General features: G+C 38.9%; 1 protein-coding gene across 1 annotated transcript in view; it reads left to right on the forward strand.

The window, feature by feature from the left end:
* Positions 1 to 13978, forward strand: part of RXFP2 (relaxin family peptide receptor 2) — a gene marked incomplete at its 5' end in the record, with an annotated part of 117453 nt that overhangs the window by 43744 nt on the left and 59731 nt on the right. Inside the window, 5 exons of the mRNA XM_082365772.1 lie at positions 443 to 520; positions 3988 to 4093; positions 4905 to 4976; positions 12950 to 13021; positions 13603 to 13674. Coding sequence (XP_082221898.1) covers positions 443 to 520; positions 3988 to 4093; positions 4905 to 4976; positions 12950 to 13021; positions 13603 to 13674 — 400 coding nt within the window. The remainder of the gene's footprint in view (positions 1 to 442; positions 521 to 3987; positions 4094 to 4904; positions 4977 to 12949; positions 13022 to 13602; positions 13675 to 13978) is intronic.

A 13978-nucleotide genomic window follows, 5' to 3' on the forward strand; every position in this document is an offset into this window, starting at 1 on the left:
GTTTTTTCCTTATTAAAAAGGTCAGGTGACATAAACTTTGTCAGAACTCATTACATATATCAAGTATGTATCTACATACATGTGTGCATATGACAAAATAAAATTCAGATTATATTTTCTTCTGGGGACCTCAAAATTAAGATCAAACATTTAAAATGTCAGCATTAGAGACAGGTGATATTTTTCAAGATGGACACATGTATGGAAAATAATCATCTATTTTCATTATGTATTTTATGATACACACATTTAAACTCTTTGTAATTGCAGAAAAAGACAAGACTCCAGATGTTTGCCTACCTTTTTCTCCCTTGTTATCTTTCTATTACTTAAACAAATTTTTAAAATTGATTTCATGATCAAATTTTTATACTTTTGTTTTGTAATTTGATATTTTATTTCTAGAATAACTGACACATGTTCATCGCCGTGTGTTTCACAGGAGACACTAGTGGATGGGCGACTCTGTTTGGCACAGTCCATGGAGATGCTAATAATGTGGCATTAACACAGGAGTGCTGTAAGTAGTATTGTTCTGAAGACTCAGCCTCAGCTTTGCAAGCAACATTATTTATGGGGCATGGATTTATATGGGTAGTGTGATAAATTCCCTTAAGAATTTCAATTTCAGTTCAATGTATTTCAGTGGTCAACTGGTCTATTATCTGTTCTTGGGACTGAAAAGATGGAAAGAAGAGAACAACATGCTCCATTCATGCTCATTCTATGTATTAGCCTGTGAGTGCAAGAATACATAGGTACTGAATACTTGTGACAAATAATAAAGATCTTACTCCCTTTGGTTACTTTCTTTAATAAAGATATTAAGCACCAACTACTTTCCAGGACCTATGTTAGGCACTGAGAGTGCAAGGATGACTGAGGTCCTCAAATACCTCACACTGTTGCAGGAAAGACAGACCCTTATAGAAGCAGGAATGATACAATATTTGTGCGAAACTGAAGGAAGGACGCTTGCACAAGGGAATGTGGAAGCCCTTTGGGAGAAATGATGGCTGTGCCAGGGATGGGGAAAAATCCACAGACAAGGTGACATTGAGATGGACTTGGAAGTCCTTGGATGGAGGGAAGGGGAAGAGGTGACAGGATGAGCAGGGGAGTTTGATCAGCAAAACAGTGGGGTCAGTCAGAGCCTGCTTCACATTCGTTCTAGTACACGAGGTGGAGGAGCAGGAGCTGGACCCAGAAGGGTGGAGCCAGCGCACAGAGGGTTTTGGGTGCACTCTCTGGAGTTTGGCCTCTATCCCAGAGATAGAATTATATCTCTCTATATACACAGATTATATTATATGTTAATCTATTATTATATGACATATAATATGTATATACATAGATATAATTATGTACGTGTATATACAATTACAAGCATACATTAGTATGGTTACATAATATATGTATATAAAGTCCATATATTAAATACTACCCTACAGTATATTATGCACTTTATAATACCAGGTTATAATTGCCACTTATTATATACTTTATTATACACAAATATATCATACATAAAATTAGAAATTGAAAAGAGTAAACTAAAAGGATTAAAAATAAATATAACTGAAAATTCTAACATTCTCTTCCGGAACCACAATGGGTCATCTTGTACACATGCCATGGTGGAGATCACTGCTGTATACAAGGGGCAACCACCAAAGTTGTGAGCTTATTTCCATTTAGTGAAGAGGAAGATGAAGTGATAAGAAGTGTATGTGAAAATGATTCTTCTACCAGAATTTTAAAGAATGGGTTAGAACGGTGTTCTCAGCCTGAGACCATTCTGCCCCTGGAGAGCATTTGGCAATGTCGGGAGACATTGTGGGTTGTCACAGCTGGAGAGGGGTGGGTGACTGCTGGCATCCAGCGGGCGGAGGCCTAGGACGCTGCTGAGCCTTCTACAGTGCACAGGTCAGCTCCTCACGCCAGGGAATGGTCCTGGTCCGACCCCGATGTCAACTTTGCCGAGGTTGAGGAGAAAGCTTGGTGAAAGAGACGCTGGACATTATGTTTCTTGCAATGCTCCAGGCTAATACTAAGAACCTGAGCCCAGAAAATACCTCTGGGAAGAGTGAGGTAGGAGAGCTTCAAGAGGCACTTCAGAAGAAGAATCCAGAGGTTGGGGTTTAACTGACCTGCAGGTGAGGGAGTTCCACTCACATTTCTGGTTTAGTCAACTGGCTCAGCTTGGAGTACATGAAATTCTCTTATTGGTAAATAAGAGCTTCCAATCCTAGGCTTTCAATCTAATAATGTAACCGCTATTTTCAATGTCAATTAAACATTGAAGTAAACAATCTGGAGTTATCTTTAGGAAGTTGAGATGATTAGCATAAGCCTACGAACACCACAGAATATTTTCTAAACACTTATACACTAGAATGCATCTTTTGGATTAGGGAGGTACTCAATAAAAGTTTGTTGGATTTACTAAAATTTGGTGAAATTGATTTTAAAAATGAAGTTTGAATAAAAATGATCTAAAAGAAGCAGAGCAATTAGAAACAACTTATAATTAGATTTAAATAAATAATAAATATAAACATTTGAAAATAACTCTCACTTTTTTTAGCTCCTTCAAAACAAATACCCACAGGATCAGAGACAACATCAAATGCTCCATTAATATCATCCCCCAACCCTCTCTCTCTCTTTCTCTCTCTCTCTCTCTCTCACTCGCTCTCTCACACACACACACACACACACACACAGAGTCATTGTTCTGCGGACCAACTTGGCCTGGTTTCTCCATAGATTTCTCATATGCCATTATTTTAACAATTAACATAATTAATAACTACATAATATGTAAATAAAAGAATTATGTGATAATGTTTATATATTATTAATATATTATGATAAATCTTACTAATTATGGTAATATGCCATTGTATTAATAATTATGTGAGTTCCTTCAAAGTAAATCCTAAAGTGTTTTTGTTCCTTCGGAATGCTTCAGATAGATGGATCTTTGGTCTTTTTCTGCTTTACAGTTTCTCTACAACTTTTACCTACCACGTTAACTTCATAGTGATGAAAAGCTAAGAGCCGGAATGATAGAGTGTCTGGGTTGGTTGATTTCACTAAGGCACAGTGGTGGCCAGTGCCCAGCCTGCATCTCACTGTTGTCGAAGCTCTAAGAGAAGTTTGAAAGGGGGAAAATAATTGAGTTTAATTTTAACCAACAAGCATTTACTGAGCAACTTCTTTGTGCCATTCAATTAAATGGAACTGACTCAGTTATACCCATTAAAGATTTACTCAATCATACTCATGTTTTTCATTGAGAAGAACTTAATCTTGTTCACCATATGCTTTTATGCTATTTAAACATCTTTGTGGTTTCTTTCTAATCCCTTGTTAAATGCCTCTGAAATGACCACTAGAAGCTAGAACTGAGATGAATACCACATGAGTCTATATTTGTTTTTGGTTTTGTTTTTCATACTTTATTTATTTATTTATTTTTGGCTGCATTGGGTCTTCACTGCTGTGCACGGGCTTTCTCTAGTTGTGGCGAGCGGGAGCTACTCTGTTGCAGTGCACGGGCTTCTCATCGCGGTGGCTTCTCTTGTTGCGGAGCACAGGCTCTAGGCACGCGGGCTTCAGTAGGTGCAGCACGCAGGTTCACTAGTTGTGGCTCATGGGCTCTAGAGAGCAGGCTCAGTAGTTGTGGCGCACAGGCTTAGTTGCTACGCGGCATGTGGGATCTTCCCAGGCCAGGGCTCGAACCTGTGTCCCCTGCATTGGCAGGCGGATTGTTAACCACTGCGCCACCAGGGAAGTCCCAAGTCTATATTTGACTGGGAGAAAATTCTTGTTTGCTTTTATTATGGGCCAGAATAAGTTCATTTAACAAGATGTGAATGTTATACATTCAATGGAAAAAGAACAATGCCAGTTACTAGAAATAAAGTCATAATTAAAGAGCTTTTTTTTCCCTATTGAATCGTTACACTTTTTGCCCCCTAGTTTTAAATCAGTACCCACAACGCTGTGACTGCAAAGAAACTGAGTTGGAATGTATAAATGCTGGCCTGAAGTCTGTGCCAACTGTTTCCAGCAATGTGACATTACTGTGAGTAAAATTCAAATCTTGATATTTGCTCCTAAAGTCACATGAAAACCATGTAGTCTAATCTAAACTCTCTTTGTTCTGTTTTATGCTACTTATATATTAGCAAAATCATAGAAAGTCCCTTTAAAACCACCAGCCATCAGAGAACTCTGCACGCTTCTTCTCCAGGGAAAAAATGTTTCAAAACACTGTATGTTAGATTAGCCAGGTTATCGTTTAGCTCACAAACGTCTGTGGCCTGGAGTTATTTTCAATTACTTTCCAATTCATGTATTATTACTAATATGCCAGTACTATACAAGTAAAAAAAAAATTTGAAAAAAAAGGAAAGGTACTCACTCACTCTATCTCATTTTAAGTAGTGGTAATTTGTCCAAGACTTTAAGGTGTAAAAGATCCACAAAGCTAGCTGTGACATAACTGTGCAAGTTTTTCTGAACTCTGCATAGAAGTTTTGAGAGCCTCAGGAATTTGCCTGCAGACATATCATAATTTGGGCATGCATGAGTTGGTTAGGATTTTTGTTGTGTTTTGTTAAATTATCTAGAGAAGAAAAAGTTAAATCACCATAGATGTTCCAGTCTATTATATTGTACGAACTGGCTAACCTTGTCAAATATTTGCAAACTGCTTTAATTTTGCTTTATGGACTTTTCGTTCTCACATGAAAGTTTTTATTTATTATGGGCATTTTCAAATGTGTGTGAAGTGGTATGGAGCATCTTCAAATATTCTCAGGCATGCAGCTTCTAGGGAAGAGTTTGGTTGGTCATAAAATCCATGATAACGTTTTCTTTCCATGTTATTTTAGGTCTCTTAAGAAAAACAGTATTCACAGTCTTTCAGATAAAGTTTTCATCAAATACACAGAACTTAAAAAGATGTAAGTAGCTATTAATAGTGTTTTTATGGGAAAATCTATGGGATGTTTTGTTTAAGATGTTTTTAATCTAAGAGTAAAATGAAATATAAGGTTGATTACCTTTATCATTAAAGTTATTTTTCTAAATGGAATTAAGATTAGACAATAAAGCATTGAAAAGTATGCTTTCTTTCCATTTCATAATTTAAAATAACAACTGGTTTTACTTAAACTTTCCGTAGAGAGTTAAACTGGATTAAGCATCTCAGTAAGAAAGTACATAGTTCCACGGTTTTACTCCAGATCATTTGGAAAATGACATTGCAGATTCAGAGGCACTAGATGCACTTTTTAACCTGGAAGAGTGTTAACATAGACAAGAACCATCGTTTAAAACATATAATGATAGGATATGGGCTGTCTCCCAGGACAAAAAGAGCAAAAACAGGATCTTGGTGAAATTGGTGATATTAGCATATCTGAGGAAAGAAAATAATAAATAGGACACGGTCAGCCATGAGAAACAAAGTGTCAGGATGCTTCCAGCATCATCAAAAAAAGAAAACCAGGATCTGAGAGATACAATCCCTAGAGATAGTCTCTGTTGGGGGGCAGGGATGGACTGTGCATCTCCACCGTAACTCCCATGAACTTTATTGTGACACTGTTCATATCAAGATGGAGAATCTCTTTGCTTTGATTCCCTGCTCATCAATCAACCTTATGATGACTACATTAACTTCCTAAATTATTCATACTAAAGTATTTGGGAGGTTACCTTGGATGGGGAATAATAACATTCCAATTAGTGGAATGGAATACATCCTATTTAAATAAAGCGATTAGGGAATTCCCTGGCAGTCCAGTGGTTAGGGCTCCACACTTCCACTGCAGGGGGCATGGGTTCGATCCCTGGTCGGGGAACTGAAATCCCACGTGCTGCATGACGTGGCCAATAAATAAATAGATAGATAGGTAGAGAGATAGATAGATAGATAAATAAATAAATAAAGCAATTAAATATTCAACCTCTTCAGAGTTTGGTTACTATGTGTTAGTCCCTCTGAGCCTGAGTCACTCTGGGATAATGGAGAGGTCAAGTTTCTGTGCTTGTGAAGATGATCATTAGACTAGATTAGAAAATTAGCAAGACAATGTTGTAAGGTCCCTAGGTAGTACCATCATCTTACAATTTTGCCCTTTAACATTCAGAATAGAAGAGAAAGTTTCTAGAAATGTGATATATATTAAAATCCAGGATAAAAAATAATCTGATCCTTTGCTGTACTGGACAAACACATTTGGTTTGAAATGCCATCAACAGTTCTGTGCTGCTCATGAATTTAGGTACAGACTCCCTTATACAAGAAAGGAAGTCCCTGAAGGAAGTCCAGTAGTGAGGAAGAATCTTGTGTGAACACAGAGAATCATGCCTGTGTTTGATTGTAGCCTCCGTGATTCAGTGAACTCCTTCCGCTCCATCCTGGAGAATGTGCTCATGTTGCTGTTGTCCCCAGGAGTAGCTATGCATTGCCTCTGGGGTTCCAGATTCCTCTAGAGAAGAAATCTTAACTATACTGCTTCTGGCCTTACTGGAAATGCTTAGAATCACAGCCTGTTCATTTCTACGAATCAATATTGTCCTTGCACTCCCTGAATGATGCTGAGGGGAAGAAAACTAAAATAGCCTAGCATAAAGGAAGGAAAAATATTCATGTTTTAGAGTAGCTGTTTAAAACTATTATCTAGAGTCATAGAAGTCTTATGAATTCCTAATTAAGTCTTCTCATTATTTACAAGGTAACTAAAGTCTGCAACAGTTAAATGACTTACCTAAGGTCTACAACTAACTAGTAGAAGAGCTAGAATTACAGCCCATATCTTCTGATGCCCAGTGCAGTGTTTATTCTACAATAAACAGAAACCTAGAGATGGAAAGAAATTGCTCTAGCATCTAATTGAATCTTCTACCAACACATACTCTTCTGTCCCAAGCAGGACTCCCTGCTATATCTTTTGCTCCCAAATTTGGGGAAAGCTGACTTCTGGGGAGGCAGAGGTATCACTAGAAGGTTAAGCAAGGAGATTTAAAATTAGACTTCGCAGGCCAAGTCCTTCCCTGGACTGCTGATTCATAGCTTTGTTCTGTGTCAGTACTTCTCTCTCGGTATCTGGTAGCCCACTGAAGGGAAGAATGTGGAAGCGCTATTGATAATACAGGCCTCAATTTTCCCTAGTGAAAAAAAGTAGAGATTTTTTTCCCACCAGATCGCCCAGATCAGCTGGAAATTTCTCCAATTAAACATTTAATTTCTCCTAAGTCTGAGAAAACTTAGGTACCACATCATAACCTGAATATCACTCAGCAGGGATTCTCTTAATGCAAACTGTTATTTGATGCTTTCGAGGCAATTTGATTCTCCCAGAGAATCAGAGAGAAAAAAATTATAAGACTCTTATCAATAAACATTCACCAAGTGTCTCTTACATGCAAGGCACATCAAGGGAGATTCAACACAATTTCTTACATTCATCTATCACTTTTTAAAGTTGACAAAGACTTCCAACATTTGGAATTCTCATTTGGACTTTGATCCTCAAAGTCTGTGAGGTAGGGCAGACAGCATCAGATTCCTTTCAGGAATGAGGAAGCCATCCTTGGAGAAGAAAGGTTGTTTGTCCAAAGTCAGCCAGCTGACAAGTGTTAGAACTTGGCTTCAAAGCCAAACCTCTGACTATAGTCCTCTGGAAGTCCACCCACATGGACCGATCTCAGAATATTGTTACCATCGATGAAAGTGTCCAGAAAACAAACTTTGGTTTCAAAATAACCGAAGTTCTTTATAAACATTATTCAAATATCCTAAAGCAGTTCATAAGCTCAGCAACTCTTCTTTAAATCTCCTTCCCCTCCCCCATCCCCTTTTCATACCACTCAGCTCCTCCTGCCACTCTCCAAAACTCGCAGAAAAATCTCCCCAGTCTCAGGCAAGCCCTTGTCCTGTCCTGTCCCTTTTCTTCCTGATCCTGCATTACAACAGTCCAAACAACCAACGTAGCAAAACACAAACCATCCCCAGGAAAGGGTGTCAGGAGAAGGAAGAAACTAGATGGACAACCCCAGAACTCTTGGTAGAGACAGCAGGAGGGTAAAAGCTGGCCAAGCCCACATGTTCGTTCATTCTTTCAACAAATATTTATTGATACCTATGAGGTGTCAAGGATATAGCGGTAAACGACACATATGAAAAGCCCTCTCCTCAAGGAGCTCAACTTCCAATGCAGAAAGATAAAAATGCGTAGTGTGTTAGATAGTGATTATGGGGGAAAAAAATAAACCAGGAAGGGAATTAGGAGGTGCTGAGGGAAAGGAATTTCAAACAATATGCTAATAAACTGTCCTGTCACATAACTCTACTACTGCCCCAAACATCTCTAAAGCTCCCCATGATTCTGAGCGTTACCCCATGAGACGGATGAGAACACACCCAATAAGTCTTCTGTGTAACTCCTCTGATATTCAAAGCTGGCCATTATCACCATGCCCCCCACCACAGGTTTCTCCCCACGCAGCCTCGAATCCTTAACTTCTTCCCCAAAGGGCCTGGTTTCAAATCTATTTGTCACTCTGTATATGGTCACTTACATATTCCTTACGTGTAGTATCTAGAATAAATGTAATATTATCACTTGTATGACACATACAAGGGCAGAACAGGGGGAAGCTAGCAACCCTTCCTTTCTAAACTCCTTACGCCCTGAGGTTACATTTGTTCTTTTTGTGGCTACTTCATACTCTTAACTCCTAGTGATTGTGTCTCTAAAATCCCTCATCCTGTACCATATGCATAACTGACAAGTGACAGCTTCTCCATCCTGTACTTGTGTGCTTAGCACCTGAGAGCTAGTTGTGGCACTTCAGATTTATCCCTATTCAGTTTCACCCTGTTAGATTCAGCTTTTCTTACCAGACTGGGAAGATCTTTTTGGCTCATCCAACAGATTCACTCTTCATCCCAGCACTCTGTTATCTGAAAATAAGATGAGCCATCTTCACCTAAGTCATGGAGCAGAATATTGAGCAGGACAGTGCCAGTATTCTTTATTTTGTCTGTAAAAGCATCATAAAACCACTTAATCAATGCCCGGGAGACATATAAGCAAAGTCGACCGCACATTTTTATCTGATCAGTCTTTAAATGAAGAAAATCAGGTTGGTCTGACCTGCCCTGTTTTTCGTGAACTTCCCTGTTCCTGTTCTCTTTGAGGTGCTCACAAAGCAGCATCACAATATCCTGTCCTACGATCTTGCCCAGAACCAACTTCAAGCTCATCCAACTATAGCTTGTGAAATCTACTTACCTTTTGGAAAATCAAAACGGCATTTGCCATCTTTAATTTTCCAGCTGCTCTTCCTTTTTCCAGATTCCATTGATCATGACTGAGTGTACGCATTTTCAGTGTTTCTCAGTTTCTAGGAGAAATTGTCCAAACCAGAGGCTTTGACTCATTTTGATTAACTTATTCTACCATTTTGGGCTTTCACTGCCACAACGCTGTATCCTATTTATTCACTTCAGTCCTGAGATCACCTTCATTGACCAAGAAGGCAAGAACAATGTAGGAATTGAGAATTTATATTTTTTTATTATTTCATGATAATATAAAACATGTCCCATACAGCAGGCTTGGGCTTTTCCTTAACATTTTCTTGTTTCCAAAATATAACTAGAAATTCATTTCTACTGCCCATTGTATTCTTCACTCTCTGAGCTTTGAACATGTCTTAGATCATTCTTTCAATTATGATTCCATTTTGTGAACCCCTCACCTTCGTCCCTGGACTCTGAAGAAACCCCTCATGACCATCCTACCCTCTTCCTGAACTGGATGGTCCTCTGGCTCTCTCCTAGTACCATGTACCGCCACTGCCAGCACCCCTCATTGTCACATATGCTGAAACATATGTGAGGATCAGTGTGTATTTTGTTGAAGGAATGATGTGTAGGACTAACACACAGGGCTAAAGAGAAGGTGGGGAGCATCTTCAGCAAGGAGGACCAAAAAAGCATAAGCAGAAACACTCAAAGGATGTTAGAAAGAGAGTGACCAGGGAAGTTTGTCTAAAGGAAACGAGTTCCCACAGGAATGATGGAGTGTATGCTGGAGAGGTCATTGAATCATGATTGTAGGGCCTTTGAGTGCTAGGCTAGATCATCTGGGCTTTATTCTGTTTGACCAGGGAAAAGACATGCATGAATATGTGTTTTAGATTGTATTGAGCTTATAAAGTTGATATGCATCTTTAAGTTGTATTGGGATATATCCTAAGGGATCACCCAATTTAACGTCAAGTGCGTCTCCGGTCTTGCATGCTCTAAATATTCACAGTGAAATTAAGGTCATTTAGGCATCCAGAAAAAGAAATTCCTAAGTCAAAATAAAATGTTAATTGCTAGATGAACAAATGTTACGTATCTGATTGCTTTTACTAGCGATCAGTTTATTCTTTTTAATATTCTTTTAAACTTTCTAACATTAGGGGGTAAGAAGCAATTTAAGATGATCTTTGAGAGAAAGAAATAAAATACAATTTATGAGCTTGACCATAATACTTCATCACTGCTACCACGGAAACCAACAGCAGTTCCTCTCCTCACTGTGACATAAATTTTATATAAATTAGGAATTCCTTCTTAAACTGGGTTCTTGTTCAACACAATCATTGGCAACAAAATGTAATTCAAGGAGTCTGCCTGGCTCATGAATACAAAATGTTGCATTAAAAAAATAGTCTATAAACATGCATGCCATTAAAGCATTTATTTGCTTTAGTTTCAGGTACATAAATTCCTGGCGTTTCTGCTTGAAAAGTCCTGACAGCTGAAACAGCAGGAATTCATGAACCAGTAAGTTATTCTTAGAAAAACCATTCAGTGTAAAGTATATCAAACGGGCTCATATCTCAGCTGTGAAGAAAAAGAGGACACCACTTGCCAAATTGTCATGTTTCCAAATTTCCCCTCATATTCACCAAGCTACTATTCTGTAAAGAAGAAAGCAGATACTGAAGGATCAAGTTAAAAAATTCAGCAGCCTAAGTCTGAGACGAGAGACCTGGGACTCTAGTTCTCCATGGGGTGCCAGCAAACTGGCTAAATAGAAGACTAGAGCTTCTTTATTATTTAAGAAGTTGGAGTCTTAACTGGTGTCAGTGAAGGCAGATAGACTGAACATATCAGGTGAGTCGTGCAGATCAAAAGCACAAGGTCAAATTCACAATTTACGACTGCCCCCATCTCTTCAAGATTGACAACGTGTAGGTAAAATGTGCAGTGCACTTTTGACTTAATTATCTTAAATGAAATGTAAATAACACTAGTTAGGTAGTAAATTTTATATTTAAGAGGAACTTCAAATACGTAGATTATGGTGTTATATTCTTTTTCTATTTTCATTTGCTATTGTAATATAATTCACCATATTAACTTTCATTACATCACTCTAAGGGCTCTGAAAATGCTAAAACAGATATTGATCTGTATGGGTTCGTTCTATGCACAGCAGAACTTTAAAGCAAAAGCAGAATTTATGCTACAATGTGAAGCATCTCCTTACAGACATGTTGCAGCAGGGAGAGGGGGATGGAATGGCACAAGTTCTTACAGGGTTTCAAGTTTACTTTGTAGGATTGAAATTGTTGCTTTGTGTGTCACTACAATTGTAATGCATGTGCTCTGTAGTACGCAGCTTTTCCACATGGTGGTACACAGAGAAAATGACAATATTTGTTCAATATTTGGGATAAAAGATGGGTTTGTTAATAACTGGAAGCTAATCTTGGCTTTACTTTGCCACCTTGAGGGCTGAGGACATCAGTATCCCAGCACACCTATAACGCAGTCATGACTCAAAGGCTGGGAAGCTTCACTGGGAGTAAATGTGGTGTAACAAAATTCAGAGTACAGCCAGATGCCGGACAGGCAAAAGATCTACCGATAGTTTTGCAGTGAAGTATCATAACAATGAGAAAGTGTAAAATATTTTAGGAAGCAGGAATTCCCTGGCGGTCCAGTGGTTAGGACTCTGCACTTCCACTGCAGGGGGCATGGGTTCAGTCCCTGGTTGGGGAAACTGAGATCCCACAAGCCACGTGGCCAAAAACAAAACAAATCAAAACAAAACTTTAGGACCCAAATCAAATCAAAATAAGAGATAGGGAAGCCACTCAGAAGATTATGTAGACGTTAGTTACTATTAATAGCGTGAATATTTCCTGCCTAAAGTTCTTTAGAGAATATGAAATCAAGGCTAACCCCCCACTGTATTAATATAATGAGCATAGGAAATGGAAGCTGTTTACTTAGATACTCCTGAAAGTGCTATTATTGAATCCATACACTCTTGCTAGGTTGCTTCAGCGGTTAAGGAGCTCATGGCCCTGTGAGCTGAAGTTGGTACACTGGCCCCAGTTCAGCCACTGATGCCATTTGTGACCTTGAGCCCGTGTCTAACTAGCTGCATCCTCCTCACTCTGCATGTTGAAACAGAACGAGACTTGCCCTCGCCTCGTTTCATGGGAATAGAATGAAGAGAAGTGAGGAGTTGAAGGTGGAACCCTGTACTGAAAGAGCAAGAAATCTCAGCAGTGAGAGCCTGGCTAGTCTCACATGCTGGGCAACTCCCGCATGTCAGAGGAGGAAGGCCACTGGAATGCCAGTTTGCAGAAATACGACTAGTTCTGTCCCCACACACAGCATACTGGACCTCAGTGGTTCAAGTCAGAGATGTCGGGGTCTCATTGCACGGGCGCTATCAGGACAGCAGACACAGCTAGGCGCACAGCCTTCTCTCACTGGCAATGCTTCTACCTCCCAACGTGAGAACAAGACAGGATTTTATGAGCCAGGAGCACAAATTGTCTTTAGGTGAAGAAACAACCTAACAAATACATGAACCATAATCACATGACTCTTCTGTCTTATTCCTACCAGATTCCTTCAGCATAATTGTATTAGACATATATCCAGGAAAGCATTCTTTGGATTACATAATCTGCAAATACTGTGAGTAACTTCTTTATAATTATGAGTACAATTTTAAGTAACAATTAAAAGGGTAGAATGAATGGTACTTTTTTAAAGGCTCGACTTTGGATATAGAGAAATGGGAGAAATAAGTTTTCACAAAGTACAGTGTAATTAGTTATTACACTGAAAGAACTGCTAAAAAATTCCAAGTTTTACCAGAATACAGGTATAAAGGCTCGCTTTAATCTTGTCTCCTCAAGTTTGGGTCATTTCCACAAATAGAAAATATATAACTTACCTAAACACTTTCTTAAAATGTTAGTCTACTAAGGATGTGTGACCAAAAGGAGAAAAGCAAAAATCACCTCACATACTTATTCTTCTGTTACACTCTAACATAATATAATGTCCCAATACATTATTTTTGGCCACTTTCCTGGTCCTGGCCCTGGTGCTTGTTACACTGGCTTTTGGTTATCTGTATCTCCTGCCTGTTCTTTGATTTTCTGGCCCCTGCTCATCCAGTAGAGTGCTTTCAGAAACAGATGTCCAGTAATTATATGTGACTAAAGTGGAGTATTAAGTTTGCCTAATTTACTCACCCGTGCTATTTGTAGATATCTCAACCACAACTGCATTACAACTCTCAGACCTGGAGTATTCAAAGACTTACATCATCTAACTTGGCTGTAAGTATTCTAGCTTTTCCTTCCCTCGGATGGCAGTCCTAATGATACTCATCAAGGCTCATAGTTTCCATCTATGTATGTATCTTGTTTATTATACTTATTTTTCTGCTTGTCACATAATCTGGAGCATGTTACCCAAGCACTTCAGATAATGGCATGCCAAATAGTGGTTGTGTGAAGAGAAATCAGTGCTATGTTTTTTCAGGTGGCCTCTGTGCCCAGAAGTCGGCTTGCTAAGTCATCCATCCACCTGGTGTTTACCTATAGCTGGGTGTCTCAGCCCAGCTCTACTGGCATTTTGGCC

The sequence above is a fragment of the Balaenoptera borealis genome (assembly GCF_965194805.1).
Source record: "Balaenoptera borealis genome assembly, chromosome: 18".
In the NCBI taxonomy this organism is placed as follows: domain Eukaryota; kingdom Metazoa; phylum Chordata; class Mammalia; order Artiodactyla; family Balaenopteridae; genus Balaenoptera; species Balaenoptera borealis.